General features: G+C 40.0%; 1 protein-coding gene across 2 annotated transcripts in view; it reads left to right on the top strand.

Moving 5' to 3' along the window:
- Window positions 1–2,488: 2,488 nt before the first annotated feature.
- The window catches only part of arid5b (AT-rich interaction domain 5B), a 75,402-nt gene continuing 63,235 nt past the window's right edge, over window positions 2,489–14,655 (top strand). The window contains exons 1-3 of one of the 2 annotated variants that reach the window (XM_020650252.3): window positions 2,489–2,581; window positions 2,906–3,160; window positions 13,190–13,424. In XM_020650252.3, coding sequence (XP_020505908.3) covers window positions 2,561–2,581; window positions 2,906–3,160; window positions 13,190–13,424 — 511 coding nt within the window. In that variant the 5' untranslated portion in view covers window positions 2,489–2,560. Of the gene's footprint in view, window positions 2,582–2,905; window positions 3,161–13,189; window positions 13,431–14,655 lie in introns of both variants that reach the window. The other variant, XM_065959207.1, reaches the window with a different exon arrangement.

The following is a 14,655-nucleotide window of genomic DNA, read 5'->3' as shown; positions in this document are numbered from 1 at the left end:
GTGCCTTTATTTCAGCAGGTATTTCTGGTTTCTACAGAATGCTCACTCATAGGCGTGTTAGTTGTGAACAGTTTCCAGACATTAGAAAACAAAACAAATAATATATTCCTATGGTAACAAACTGCAAAATGTTCAGCTCAACAAACTTGCAAGTAGTGGTTGTCTTAATAGTTTAAGTCTTATTTTTAAAAAAGGGCTTATGAGATGTACTTATTCAAGTACATTTTAAGCTGCTGATTTCCATCTGTGACACAATGTCATTTTCAACTTGGCTGACAGTGTGTTATTTCAATTATTCTCTCTCAACTACTTCAGTAAATGTTTGGAACCCTTGATAGTTTTCCAAGCTTGTACATTCATTCTAGTCATGTTTCAAGTTCACTCAGCTGAAACGACGTAGGAATATAACTTATTGATTTCCCTTTTATACCTTATCTAACCACAAAGGGAAGTTCAGGTAAAATGGAGCAGGTGTGATTAGATTTTCTACTCAAACCATGTATAATTCAGCATGTGCTGTTGTATAATTTCCCTAATATTTTGTCATCATATTTTTCACATATTACTTCTCACTCTTTTAACACATACTTCTAAAAAAGTATAAAGATTTCTCAGCACATCTTCATCCATACCAACACATCAATATGTGCATCACAACGTTGCAGTGGCTGCTGGGCTCTGCGGCTGTTGACAAGCAAACACTTGCATTTGCCAGATAAGAGCTCGAGTGGTGCCATTGATTAACCAGGGACTTCATTATAGTGGCTGCCATTAACAATGCAACCCCATTGATTCAGCCACTGAAATGGCTAGGAGAGAAATCAGGGAAGATAACACTAAGAGCTGTGGTTTATATTAGATTCACTGCAGGATCCCAGCACTGCTGCAGCTGCATGTGAGACAATGAGGCTCTGTGTAATCCACCTTTTACTCTGGAACGATGCTCTAAACTGGTACTTAAAATATCAGAGCCACAGAGTATTGGCTCAGCTATTTTAGTATTACAGCATGTTCTGCTGCTTCTTTGAAAAGAGGGCAGTGGAGATGGCTTTAAAAAGAACTTGATTAGTGATATTTTCCCAGTATATAAAGTATATCTATTTAATTATACATTTGTGAGCCCCATTGATATAATCAGGTGGCATTTGACATTCATTCTTCACAATGAGCCCCTGTATTTACATATTAGTTAACTACTAGACGGCAGCAGCAGCAGCATTATAAGAAAACATGCCCATTCATTAGTCAGGAAAACGCTTTCCTGGAAGTGAATCAATGCCTCTGTTTGCTCGAGCAGTCATTTCAGGAGGAAAAAGCGCATTGCGTAATAGTGTACTTGAAATAGCTGGTGTCAGAAGTAGGCCTATGTCGCTGTTGCATGCTCTGTGATCTGAGTGGAGGATAAATGCAGGGCAAAGGGTGGATGACTGCAGAGAAACAGCGCAGCGCTGTGGCCCAGGCTGGTACTTCTCAACACATGAATAATTCCAGACAGACGATAAAATCCAGCTGACACATTCAGCAGCGGAGACTGAAATGACAATGAGTCTACAAATAGAAACCATGAAGTTTTAGTAACTTCGTGAAAAGATCAAAGATAATAATTAATTATTCTTTGTTTTATATGTGTCGTACAACTGATTAGATTTCATCGATGTTTATAATAATAAATATTAATCAACATAATTATATAAGTGGCTTTGATCGTGCAAATTTGATAAGTCATGACAAATATACCCCGATGTCTTCACAAGGTCAGCGCGGTGTTTTAAGATTATTAATATCTGGATAATGGACCGCCTCGTGAATTCTGTCTCGAGACGCCCCGCATTCCTACTCGGCCAATTTTGTCTTTTCATGTCCGCCTCAAATAATATAGTACAATAATATATAAATGCCATTATTTTCGCTATTAAAGCCAACCCGCGTGCCCGAGCTATAACGCGTTACAAGTTCCGCTCTGAGCAAAGCCGGCACCTCGCGGGTCCCACATTGCCTTTTGAGGAATCATTTGATAGCCCTATTAACTTTCATGTAACATTGTTTCTTGAAGGCATCCACAGCAAGCGCCTCAGTGTCATTACTGTGAGAAATGTGCTTTCATACTGAACGTCTTTTACACAAGTCCTGGAAGGTAAATAATCTTAAAAAGCCCATAAATGCAGAAATGTGGCACAAAATACGCTTTTGTTGGCGGATTATTTATACTACACGACGTAATATCTTCTTATGCACAACTACAGTCCACTATTTATTTAAAATCCTTAATATTTTTATGATTTTATTCTAATATTTTGCCTACATGCATGTATTGGAGTCATATAAATGATTTAAAAAATCCCAAATGTAGGTTTACTAAAAAAAAATACTCTCGCAACCTAACGCAATATTTGTTAATTTGTATTTACCTAAAAAAAACATTTTTTTCAAACACAATTTATCGACAAATGCACGGTGTTTGAAACTCTACCGAAATATGTTCCTTACAGGACCTTCGGAAATCCATTCAAGCCAGCAAGTTTGGAGAGCGTGTTGAGTTTAATCAATTCATAACGTCGAGATGGAGCCGAACTCACTGAAGGTAACGTTTGTTATCAACCGTCGATTTATTTTATTTTCGCTTTACGATAATCCACCTGCTCTACAGTGTACGCACGTGCCTAATCCACAAAACTTTGCAACATTAAATTTAATAGAACCACATCTGTGTCATATGTTGAACGTCTAAAAATAGTTACACGATACTAATTATGTACAGAAAATATCCTAACGTGATATTTGCCAGGCGTGTGTCACCACGCAGTGATCTTTAAAATGTTTGTGTCCACCTTGCCACGATTTGTTTACTAAATGAGTTGTTAAGCCATTCATTAATGTCTCCCTCTGTGTTTTTTTTCCTCTTCAGTGGGTGGGCTCGTCTTGCGGTTTACATGGACCATATATATTCTATAAAGCCTTTAAGTTTCACCGGGACGGCAAAGCGAGGATTTTGTCTCTCGGAGACTTTTTCTTCGTCAGATGTAAACCGGAGGAACCTATTTGCATAGCGGAGCTTCAGCTGCTCTGGGAAGAAAGAACAAGCAAGCAACTTTTATCAAGCTCTAAACTTTATTTTCTACCCGAGGATAGTCCCCAGGGACGGACGATCAGCCATGGAGAGGTAGGAGGACTAATCGGCTTGTGAATATTTATAGATGATGTGTTTTTTTTGTGTGTGTTTGTTATGTTGCTTATTCTTCCTTGTTCGAGAGCCTTTTTTTTTTTTTTTTTTTTTTTTTTAATTAACCAGCATCCTTACTGCATTAAGAGTTGGCAGTGGATGTTTATTCTCCCGAGGCAGGTTTTCATAAACGCGCGTATTGATACTGACATTGATGTATCCGAGCAGTAAAAGGATTGACCTACGGCACTGTTTGTTCTCTAGTTTTACTTTAGCCTATTTGCCTATTGTGGTGTCAACTGCTGAATGTGCACTTGTCCAGCTGCGCTCAATAAGGTTGCTGCTGCGCTCTATGGGGTTAATTGTTTTATAAAAGGGGGAAAATCCGCAACAATCCTGTGCCTAGACTCTGCCATTTCATTTCTTGGTAAAGCGTGTCAAATACGGGCATATGGGCGGAAATTGCGAAACGACAATGAATGCATGGGGTCAACCTGGCTCAGATCAGTCGCTCTGATAGTTATTAGATATTTAGTAATGCCTGCCTGATGTTGAAAGAGGCAGAGCGAGTCATAAAGCGTGGCGGCAGAGCAAAGCCAGCGCTGACACGTTTTAACTACTCTCCAAGCTTTGCATAATTTTCCATGTGGACATTTCCATCCGCAACAATGTGATATTGTCAGCTCGCAGCACTTAAAACGCCTCTGTGTTGCATGACGCCCCTGTTGGCACAGGAAAGCAATAGTTATGATTGACTGTGGCCGTATGAGGCGCTTGTGATCCGGTTACATCGCTGCTGTGAATGGCATTACTCCGATATCGAGAGTTAAACAAACCGCCGTGTTGTTTTTCTCTCTGATATTCCTCCGCACGGCGACAACAGCACTTTAATTAGTCCTCTTTGCTTTTGATCACTCGCGGCTGGATGGAAGTGATTCTCTGCTGCTGTTATATTGTTTATATGGAAGGACAAAGCCGTGTTTGTAGTCGACTCTTCCGCTGATGGTTTACTTACATTCTTTCCTCTTGAGTAATAGAGTGGCTATCACATTTCTCTTTCATGAGAAAGGTGGCTATTTATGGCTCCGCTGCTTAGACAAGCTATCATCTTAGTGGCTGAATTCTTCTATAAACGGGTATCATCTCCTGCAGCCCTCTCGCTTTAGCCTTTAACACGCTGCAATTATTTAGTAATTACTTTGAGAGCATGCATCGCCGATTCTGAGGCCACACACTTGCGCAACGACACATGAGCTCCTCCCCCTTTTCCCAAAGACTTATTTGCATTGCTAAGTGCTTACATTCCAGTCCATTGGGTATATCTGGAAAAAAAAAAAAAGCTGCACTAGCAATGCAAATGAAATGACAAAGAATTTGGGACCTATAGTGCAGCACAGCATGATACAGTTTGTGTGTTTGATAAGAGTGAAATCACAAGAGGAATAAAAGCATGAATTATGCAGCAACTTGCATCACACGACCCCGCAGATGCTTTGAAGCTGCCGACTGATTGCAGAATATGTCAAACTATCCAATAAGATAATTTGAGGATGATATCTTTAAGTGCAATGTAAGTGCCTGCAGGCTGACCTCAATTAAAGGGCCCTGTCAAACCCTCCTGCTCTCAGCGAATCAGAGTAGTTACAGTATATTACACAGTGAAAATTGCCCTGACAACTTCAAGTCAGTTTTATGACCTTCACTGAGACGTTCAGATTCTCACTGCCTTTGCCCCATAACACTAATCTGTCCTGCATGAGTCAGCTAGGAGCGCTTACAGATGCAAGCTATAATCCAAATAACAAACAGGGAGGGTAAACCCGCCTCAACAAAAAAAAAAAAAACTGTGATATAAAAAACATAAAACCTCATTGGCTGTTAAATCTTCACCTTAGTAAAGCATGTGTTAAAAGATTGTTTGTTTTAAAATGTAAACAAGAGGGAACTAGAGTTCATTTATAGCTTCACTGGGAAGTGGAGTTTATAAACCTATCATTAGTCATGTTTCTTTGGGAGTACACAGAGACAGTTTAATGGCTGCAGAGTTGCTCAGAATTGTAAATCCGCAATTGACTGCCTGAAAATTAGCAGAGTGAGTCATACAGATATGAAAATGATAGCATCTAGCTCTCAGGAAGTGTGTTGTTTTCACGAGATTTGTGTGCTAAATGAGCACAGGCAGCACTGAGAGGTGAGGCACAGCTTGGTGTCATTGAGGCTCAAGACTCTTATTCTTAGATCATGTTGGATTTACACGTCAATATTTTCACACAACATACAAACAGACAGTGATTTTTTTAATGTTTTATTTATTTGACATGTAAACAGATGCTGCTGTCTTGCTCCATATCTGTATGAAATCCAGCCTCATATCTTGCAGATCAGTATTATTTTAAGCTCCAAGCCAATATCCTCCAAATACCACAAGGCACAACTCTTTCAAGAACATCACAACAGCCTAATATTGAGCTAGCTCACTCGAATTGGATTACTGATTCACTTGTGTTCTCTGAGCAGAGGTATGATGTAATTTCCTGGTTATTTCTCAGGTATTTGTTCGCTCCCAGCCTCTCCTCTCTGAGTTTTTTGCTGCGCTATGCAGTGACAAGAGGAACCAACCCATGACCTACTGTGCTTGTTTTTCTTCTGTCACCGAGTCAGAGGTCAATTCCTTTTAAACGCAGCCAGCTTTTAAAACCCAGGCTGGAAATAGAAAAAAAAATGATTCATTGAATAAACTTAAACTCTCAGCGCCTGAGTATGCTGAATAGTTGATAAACAAAACCAGAGGGGAATTTATTAATCTATTGAGTTAATTATTAAGTCCATATGTGGAGGAAACTCTATTTTTCTTTGTTGCTCAGCTTGACAAGCAGTGTTTACCCCCACCAGTTGAGCTCTGCTTGCTCTTTAAACAGGCTTTGTGCCGAGCTGCTCACCCATTATGACAAACCCTCTATTGGGGCCTCCGCTCTATTTGTCTGCCTGCAAACTGCCACCGACTAAACAGTCACATGTGTTTTTAAAACTCACTGAGTGACACATTATTTCTTGGCCTGCCTCTGTCTGCTGTTGGACTTCAGGAGAGAGCCATGTGGAGATAACAGCTCACCCTGCACAACACCCACTTATTGTACACTCCGCTTCAGGGGCTTAATTGCTATTGCTTATCTTAAACTATATATCCCACTTTAGTGCAAATACAGCAAGGCGCTCTTAATGGGAATTTACAACCGCAGAGAATATTTCTGGATCATGTTATATTAATGTGCTATTATCATCACCTCTGATTTCATCTGACCTCGCTTCTCCTCTATTCTGTCCCTCTAGCTGGCAAGGCTTTGGCATAGACACACACACACACACGCACGCACACACACACACACACACACACACACACACACTGACAGGCAGGGGACTGCAGCAGTAGGCCAGTATTGATTGCTGTGGAAAACACTTTGGCATGCATCCAGGGCCATTTCTTCAGTCCATGGCAGGAGTCCATGCATGTGTTTCAGTGCTTGGAAAGCCAGCTTGTAGGGAAATTAGATTGTATTCATTTGCTGCTTCTTTGATTTTTCCTAAGGGAAAAACCCTGAATGGGTAATTCAAGCATCTGGGATGCTGGTTGAATTAAGTGTAAGTGGCTTAGATATGCGACCAGCATTTTGATGGATAAGGTCGTTCTTCTGAATGACTCCAGTGTAAATGTGATATGGCACATTTTTACTGTGATCTTTTTACAGCGTCCTTACTGCTGCCTTGTCTTTGGCCAGTCTGTGCATTATACCAAATCTCCCCATTCACACAACAATGGCAGGAATTTAGAGTTGGGCTATTGGAGAAGAGAGGAGGGGGGCTTTCATGGTGTGTGTGTGTGTGTGTGTGTGTGTGTGTGTGTGTGTGTGTGTGTGTGCCTCCTCCTGCCGCAGAACAAGTCATTAACTCTGAACACTGCCCTCCAGTGAATTCCTCACTATTGCTGAAATAGCATGTAAATTATTACCAGCTTTTTAGGATAGTGTAATTTAAAACCTTTAAAATGGAATAACCTGGACTTCAAAGGCTATAAAAGCCCTGCTAACATTTCCCATTGGTAAAGGAGATGTCAGTCTCGTCCTTCACAATCATCTGATTCTTTGCACTAAACTTTTGTGTCTTTCCCGCCTCAGTAATGATATGTTTCAACAGCGCCAGGTTTGTCAACACAGCAGGGCCTTTTGGTGCACTTAAGCTCCAGTTTTTTCCACTTTGTCATTGACTAACCACTTGAACAGGCAAACATTTGCCTTGATGCATGACTCCAGTGCCCCCAGCTACAGTGGATCGTTATTATAACCTTTGAGGAGAATGCAGCCGCAGATGAGAAGCTTTTGCTTAATGCTGCAGCCAATATTTTTCATTCTTAGATGGAGCACACGGGATCATCAAGCATTTTGTCTCCTTTTTTGTCTCTGCGTGCATTTATTTGCTAAAACACAAGAGTACAAAGATTCAGCGTTTCAAAGGAGCTGACAGAGCTTTTTTTTTTTTGTGGTGTCACCTTACATGATGGATGCCTCACCCACTTTTCAGAGAGGCTTTGAAAACCTCCTGTTATCTCGCTATTTTTCTCTGTCGTTATAACCGCAAAAGAATGCTTCAGTTCATATATCACCTGAGCAATCTCTTAATGGAATCAGTGAATAAAAGATGAGCTCAGCTGCCTGCAGATATTACAGCGACTTTTTATGCATACGAATAAACTGCATGCATTAAGTGGCAGAACATTATGTACAATAATTCTCACCTTTTAGATATAATACCTTGAACTCTATCTAGACTTCAGGAAAACATATTCTAATTCAATTGCGCCTGGCTTACTCCCCGGAGCTGCTTTTTAATTCCAAGATAAGTTTGTATTGGGACACTGAAGCCAAGGTCAGGCATGGGGCGTGGAGGAAGATAATGAACTCATATTGTGTTTCATAGCTTCGTTCTCTCTCTCTCTTTCTCCTTTCTCTTTTCTTCTTCCTCTCTTTTTCTTTCCGTCTCTGTCTCCTCATTGTCCATGTCACCATGTCCATTCCTCAATTACTAATCTCTTTTGGCCTTACGAATTCCAGTGCTGACCTCTCAGAGGCAGCAGGCTGAAACCTTCTCAGCATGACAGGAGCGCTGTGTGTGTGTGTGTATGTGTATGTGTTTGTACCCACAGTATAGAAAGACACCCACCCACTGGGAGCGTGCACCCCATTGACTCCCGAAGCTGAAAGTCCTGTCCGAGCGATGAGACGCTCCGCCGCAGAACGCTGACAGTCAGGAATGTCTCCCTCACTGTTTCTTGCTGGGGATTGTTGGGAACGATATGGAATATTTCTTCGGCATTGTCTCTAATTGGATCGCCCAATATAGAACCGGGAATGCCCCCTTATGTGCTTCTTTTTTTTTTTTTTGCCACCAATACACGACTGCATCCATATAAATTGAATGATATGGATTTTAGCAAGTTTAATTTTTCATTGAGATTGCTGGAGTCATGCGTTTGCTGGAATTGAGTTATCTACAGTTTCGCAGCAGATTATTTTTTTCCTTCCACTTTTAGTCCATTATGTGCAGTCAGAGCAATAAATTCACTCAGTAATGTTTTTTGGAGATAACACGCTGCTGCAGTAATAACATGAATTATTGATGGAAGAATGGAGACTGAATGTAACATTCAGCTGTTAATGTGTTACTGTGCATTTGAGCTCAATCATAAAAATGAGCAGTTAGACAGTATGTGCGTGTGTTGACTTCCTGGAGGTGAAATAATAGCAGTACATTAAGATATGAAGTTCAGAAGTCAGAGTATCTGAATGCTCTTTATGCATGTGTGCAGGAAGTGTCAGTGAAATGACACCAGGCAGTTTGGTATGTTGCTGATGTGGAGTGTCACCTCTTGGCTGTGGGCTTACAGTCCTCTGACCTATATTATCAAGTGGCCTGCTGGCTGTGTCTGCTGCTCCGCTAAACTATCAGCTGCCTAACTCGACATGACAGGACAGTGTGAACAGGCTGCATTTACAGAACAGCAAGTTTCCAAAGCACAGTTTTACAACCAAAAATGCAAGTAGAAGAGCCGTGCAGGGTTGATAATACAAATAAAAAGATTATTCTTTGTTGTGTTATTAGCAGTGCTAGAACACTTAGTTGATACAGTTATTTGACAGAAAATGAATCAATAACAGATTTATTTTAACAGCTGGTTTTAAGTTTCATTTATTATGAGCTGTTATAGTCGATAGTTGGCCAAAATGTCACGTTGCAAATTCAGTATTTTCCTTCTCAGTCAGCCAGGAAATGATTTTGAGGATTCAGTGATTGGTTGATGAAATAAAAGCAAATTGGATTAAAGAAGTAATTTAAATGTAACATTCTGAGTTAATTGTTCTCTATTTTCAGACTCTTCAGATGAGGGATTAATGAAATCATCCGATTACACAATGACACTCATTGACAATCATTGCTCACAGCCACAGACTGTTAAAACTGCTTGATTAACCAAAACTTTGTGGCGTCTGGTAAGAATGCGTGTATAAAAATACCATTAAAACTCTTCTCTCACTTAGAGAAAATCATGGTTTTTTTTTTATAAAGGAAAACTATGCTGAGAAATGCAGTTTTCATCCTGCAATAACTGACCAGTCAATTTTTAGTTTGAAAGCTGGACTAAAAGAAATGAGTTGAAGTCATCTTTTTGAGTTTCCCCATTTTCAGACTATACAATGAAGAAAAGAGTCCTGTTACTTTAATTTATGATGGCAAACCAGGGTGAGGCAACACTGTTATTTCTGAACAACAGACTTGTTCTCATGGAAACTCGGAATTTTTCGTAAATCTACAGCATTTGCCTAAACATTTCACAATCAAACGTCACGACTTATGCAAACCACAAGCTGGTGTTGAGCTTCCTGACTGTATGTGCTGCATCATACAGCAGAGCCCCTGGACTTCTGCTGCTGTTTTAAGGATCAGTTTAAGGCAAAGCTCATGGATGTCACCTGTTTGGGGTGCGTTCATAGACTGATTATATTCTGGACTGTGTTGACAGCTGCTGAATTGCTCTCACCTGTTGTGTTTCGCTCTCGAGTCCAGCAAGTCCCCAAACAGGATCTGTTGACACTCACACAAGGCACTGTGTCATCAGGCTGATTGATATAGAAAGGCAGTGTGTTTTTTAAGCTTGCTGTTGCTGTGTGTGAATGCTCTGGTGTGCTATGGAATTACTTGAAGTATTTCTGTTTGACTCATACACCAGCAGGAGAACATTCAGTGCATTATTTCAGTTTTGAATGGAAATACTTCCGCTATGTTTCTGTATGTGCTGTCAGTCGATCACATCAAAGTACAGTAGCTAAATCTGTAGAGAAAGAGTACAATGTGATTTTGGCTGCAGGCTGAATGCTATTTACTGTTGTTCTACATTATTCAAATGGCCTGCTTTTTTTTAAAAGGCAGAAACAGCAGTCAGTTTTTCATTGCATGGAAAGCCGGTTACAACCACCCGCCACCACTTGACAGCTGAAGACAGCTCATTATAAGAAGACCGAAAACCCATGTTTGATGTTTCTACTTAGTGAGGGAGGCACAGCTATATCAAGCTATCCCTCGCAGGCTTTTCCTTTATAAGGAAGTACTGTCTCCAACTGGTTGGGATTTGATATGCCTGTAGTTGCAGATGATGTGAGAACTGAATACGGGTAATTGTGTAGACAGAACTCTCTGAGAGAATCTGAAACGCAGAGAAATCGTGTATTTGTTTTTAGAGAATGGAAAGCAAAATAACGGGAAGTCTTTGAAATATTCAATTTAAGGGTGAAAAATGCAGCTTTAAAGAAGTTGACATCTTGAGCTTCACAAAGGAAGGATTTACTGCACAGTTCTTTTGGATTTTATTAGATCGTATAGGTGTAGCTTTTATTTTGTCCACCCACTCCACATTTACACACAGTGCATAAAAATGTCAGTATGGGGGCAAATAAATGTTATTTTAAAGTCAGTCATATACAGGCTCTTTCAGGGGAAATGTGTACAGGCAGACAGATGCCTGCTATATTGGCAAAACCAAGGTAAACATCAGAGACCTACTCAGGGTGTCTGCATTTCTGCCTGTACACATCTGTCCTCCAGATTTGCCTGTTTCTGTAATAGCCATCTTCCAGCAAGCCACTCCACTCTGTTGGTAACATACTTCCACCATTAGCCCTTCAAATGGAAACACATTTAAGCATCTATGCTTCCTTCCCTCTATGCTGGACTTTTTTTCAAGTTGGAGAGTTATTAAAAAGGGTTGAATCAACCTTAGGAGGGGAAAAAGGCAGAAGCACATACTGGAGAGAGCAAATCTTATTAAGTAAAGCTACTGAACAGAGTAAAGTGTGTACACAAAACCAGCACTGCTTTATTCAGCCACGCACATCACTGCTATAGATTTACATTTATAGTTTCCTGTCTGTGTTTTATTGTGTGTCAGGGAGACCACAGCTTTCTCCTGTTTTAACTTGTGAGTAAAATGTAGAAATCTCAGCGCTCATGGTGGATATCAGGAGCCAGAGTTCTCAAACTAAATGCTAATCAAAAAAGTCCAAAACATCCGACGTCCTCATTGACATTGATTTAACTGCTGGCATAAATTCAATTTATCCACATCATCCATATTCATGCTGCTCTAATTTACTTACATTAATGTGCATCCACAGCCATAATGCTACTTGACACACATACCAATTAAGAGGATAAGTAAGGACGTTGTGTTGTTTGTCCTGTTTCCTCAACTAACTCTGAATCTCAATCTAACCTCTGTCCTTGTTGTAATACTTTTAGTAAGATACTAGATATTTGACCTTGATTAAGATCACTGAATACGTACTACTATACATTATTACAAGGGGAACTCAAGCACTGTAGTTTAGTACACATGTGAGACACTTGAACTTTATTAACATTTGATGCTTCTTTGTGTCTCTACTTCACTGTTGTCAAAGGGAAATAATCGACTTCTGCCTCTATATGTTAACTTGAAATGTGTATATTTTTATTGCATAAAACATGAATAAGTTCACCCAGTAGTTAACAAGGCAACAAAATATCTTCAAAATATGCCCCACATTTATAAACTAAAACATTAAATTCTCCTACATGCATTCTTTGGTGATATCAAAAATATGAAACACTGAATAATAGGTCCTCGAACCTGGGGCTCCTTTCCCGCATGTCATTCCCCACTCTCTCATCCCTGTTTCCGACTCGATCTACTGTCCTATCAAGAAATGCATACCCCCCCCCCCCCAAAAAAAAAACCCCAAAACAAAACAACATAACCCAACAACAACAACAACAGCAAAACCACACTCAAGGCAGCCATTAATGATGAGTGCTGCTTTTTCTTTTGATATTTTATATTGTACTGAGATTCCCTTTATACTCTTACCCCTAAATAAGGACTACTGCTTGAAGAGTATTTTGAGACAATAAGTATTTCTCTGTAAAGTAAAGATTCTGAATACTTCCTTCATCACTTCACTTTGGCTTTAGAAGTACAGGGAAACAAAACAAATGTGAAAAAATTACAAGTCTATTTCAGAAAAGAGCTTAGTTTGCAAAAAAAATGCAAGTCAAAAGTCAAACAAGAAGAAGTTTTGAAATCATGACTTAAATAGGTAGGGTTTTGTAAAAAGGGTATAGACAATAAGAATACAAGTATTTCTGCTCAGTTGTATTTATTGCACTGCTTTGTGAGGATAAGTTGTTCTATTTTAGTTAGCTTTTCTCTATCATTTTCACATTGTTTTTGCAGTTCCTTCACAGGGGGAGGTATAGTTTTACCTTTCAAAAGCAAATCTGTTGCTGCTGATTTGTTTCTTTGTGTTTGTTCAACAAAACGGATTCAAACAGAGCCATAAAACTGTGTTAAGAGGAAGTGACCCATGACCTCGGCACAGTTGCATTTATGTAACTCCCTCTGTGAGCTTCTGATTGTAATTGGGATTGTACCCTGCTTCCTTTCAGCATGAGGTAATTGCCGTGTCTGAGAAGGTGATTGTGCGGCTGGAGGACCTAGTGAAGTGGACTGTACCAGACTTCTCAGGATGGGCCCACTGTCTGAAGGCCGAGCCTCTCAAACCCTCCGTGCTTCGAGAGCTGGGCACCAATGGGAGGCGGGAGGCCCTCCATCGATACAGAGAGAGCACCCTGACCAGCGGGCTCAACTTCAAGGATGTCCAGAGGGAGAGGGCGCAGCTAGGTGAGTGTAAGCAAAACCTCCATTTTTATTTAGTCATTTAAGTATGACTTTGATCCCAAAAGGTTATTGCTGAGTTTACAATCTCTTTGTGCTGCTGTGTTGAATGTTTCTGTATTTGGGTCCTGCCTCCACCATAAATCAGCTTATGTTTATTATCCTTTGCTTGGTTTAACAAGTGTTGTCTTGACTGGAGTAATTCATCAATATGTAGTTGGAATTCCTCCTGATATAATGAGCTGAGAATCACACTAAAAGAGGCCGACTCGAGGTAATGGCTGAATGTTTGCCAACGCATTATTATCCTACAATACAACAGCTCTGTTTTCAGAGTGTGATAACAACAAAGGCTGTATGCAAAAAAAAACACATAATTCAGCTGGTTATGTCTTTAAAGAATTGAGTCACATCAAGCTGCAGTCTGCAGCACCTCTCATACCTTCTCATCCTTTAGTTCAGATCATAATTGGCTGTGCGTCTCAGGAGCTTTAAGGATCATTGTTGTGTGTGTCTGAATGGCTGTATGGCATGTTCATCATGTACACAGTGCCATTAAGTGTCACTGATTTTTTGATTCCTGCATTTTAGGGCTCTTGGGGTCTCACTAGAGCATTAGCCATGAATCAGGCCCAACATAAAGCTGGATGACTGAGTGTATGACTCATCGGATGCAAATAGGAAACTGGCATTTGAAGCTAATAATCAGAAAGAACATAATGTTCCCTTTGAAGCCGTTTCCCACTTATATGCTTCTCTGCCTCTCACATGGTTGTGATGTAATGCACAACACTGATTAGGCTGGGTATAATGTAGCTGAACAAATATGTTGAAAATACCATCACTATGACAGTTTGTCTTTCATAGTACATATTTATCATGGTGCCTGATTTATAACTTTCTTTTTTTCCTTTTAGTGATAATTTTAAAGCCTGATTCTGATGTGAAAGTGAAACTGTTACAGGCATGAGACATTTTTCTCTTAAAAATTCTGTGGAAAGATGTAATGCCCTTGGTAACTTGACTTTGCTTGAATCTCATACACACACAAAAAAGGACAAGAGGATCAATAATGGATGCTTTGTTGTTATTCATGGAATCAATATAGTTTGATCGTGCTTGTGGGTGTGTGTGTGATTGCTTGCTTTCATAATCAGGCTCGTCAGCGTGCTTCTTAAAAGATATTATGTTTCATATCGTAGCTTTCTATAAATGTGCTGTATCGTCCAGATTTTCT

The sequence above is a fragment of the Labrus bergylta genome, chromosome 10 (genome assembly GCF_963930695.1).
Source record: "Labrus bergylta chromosome 10, fLabBer1.1, whole genome shotgun sequence".
Taxonomy (NCBI): domain Eukaryota; kingdom Metazoa; phylum Chordata; class Actinopteri; order Labriformes; family Labridae; genus Labrus; species Labrus bergylta.
Note: the sequence above shows the minus strand (reverse complement) of the source record. Positions and strands in the feature narration are given on the sequence as shown.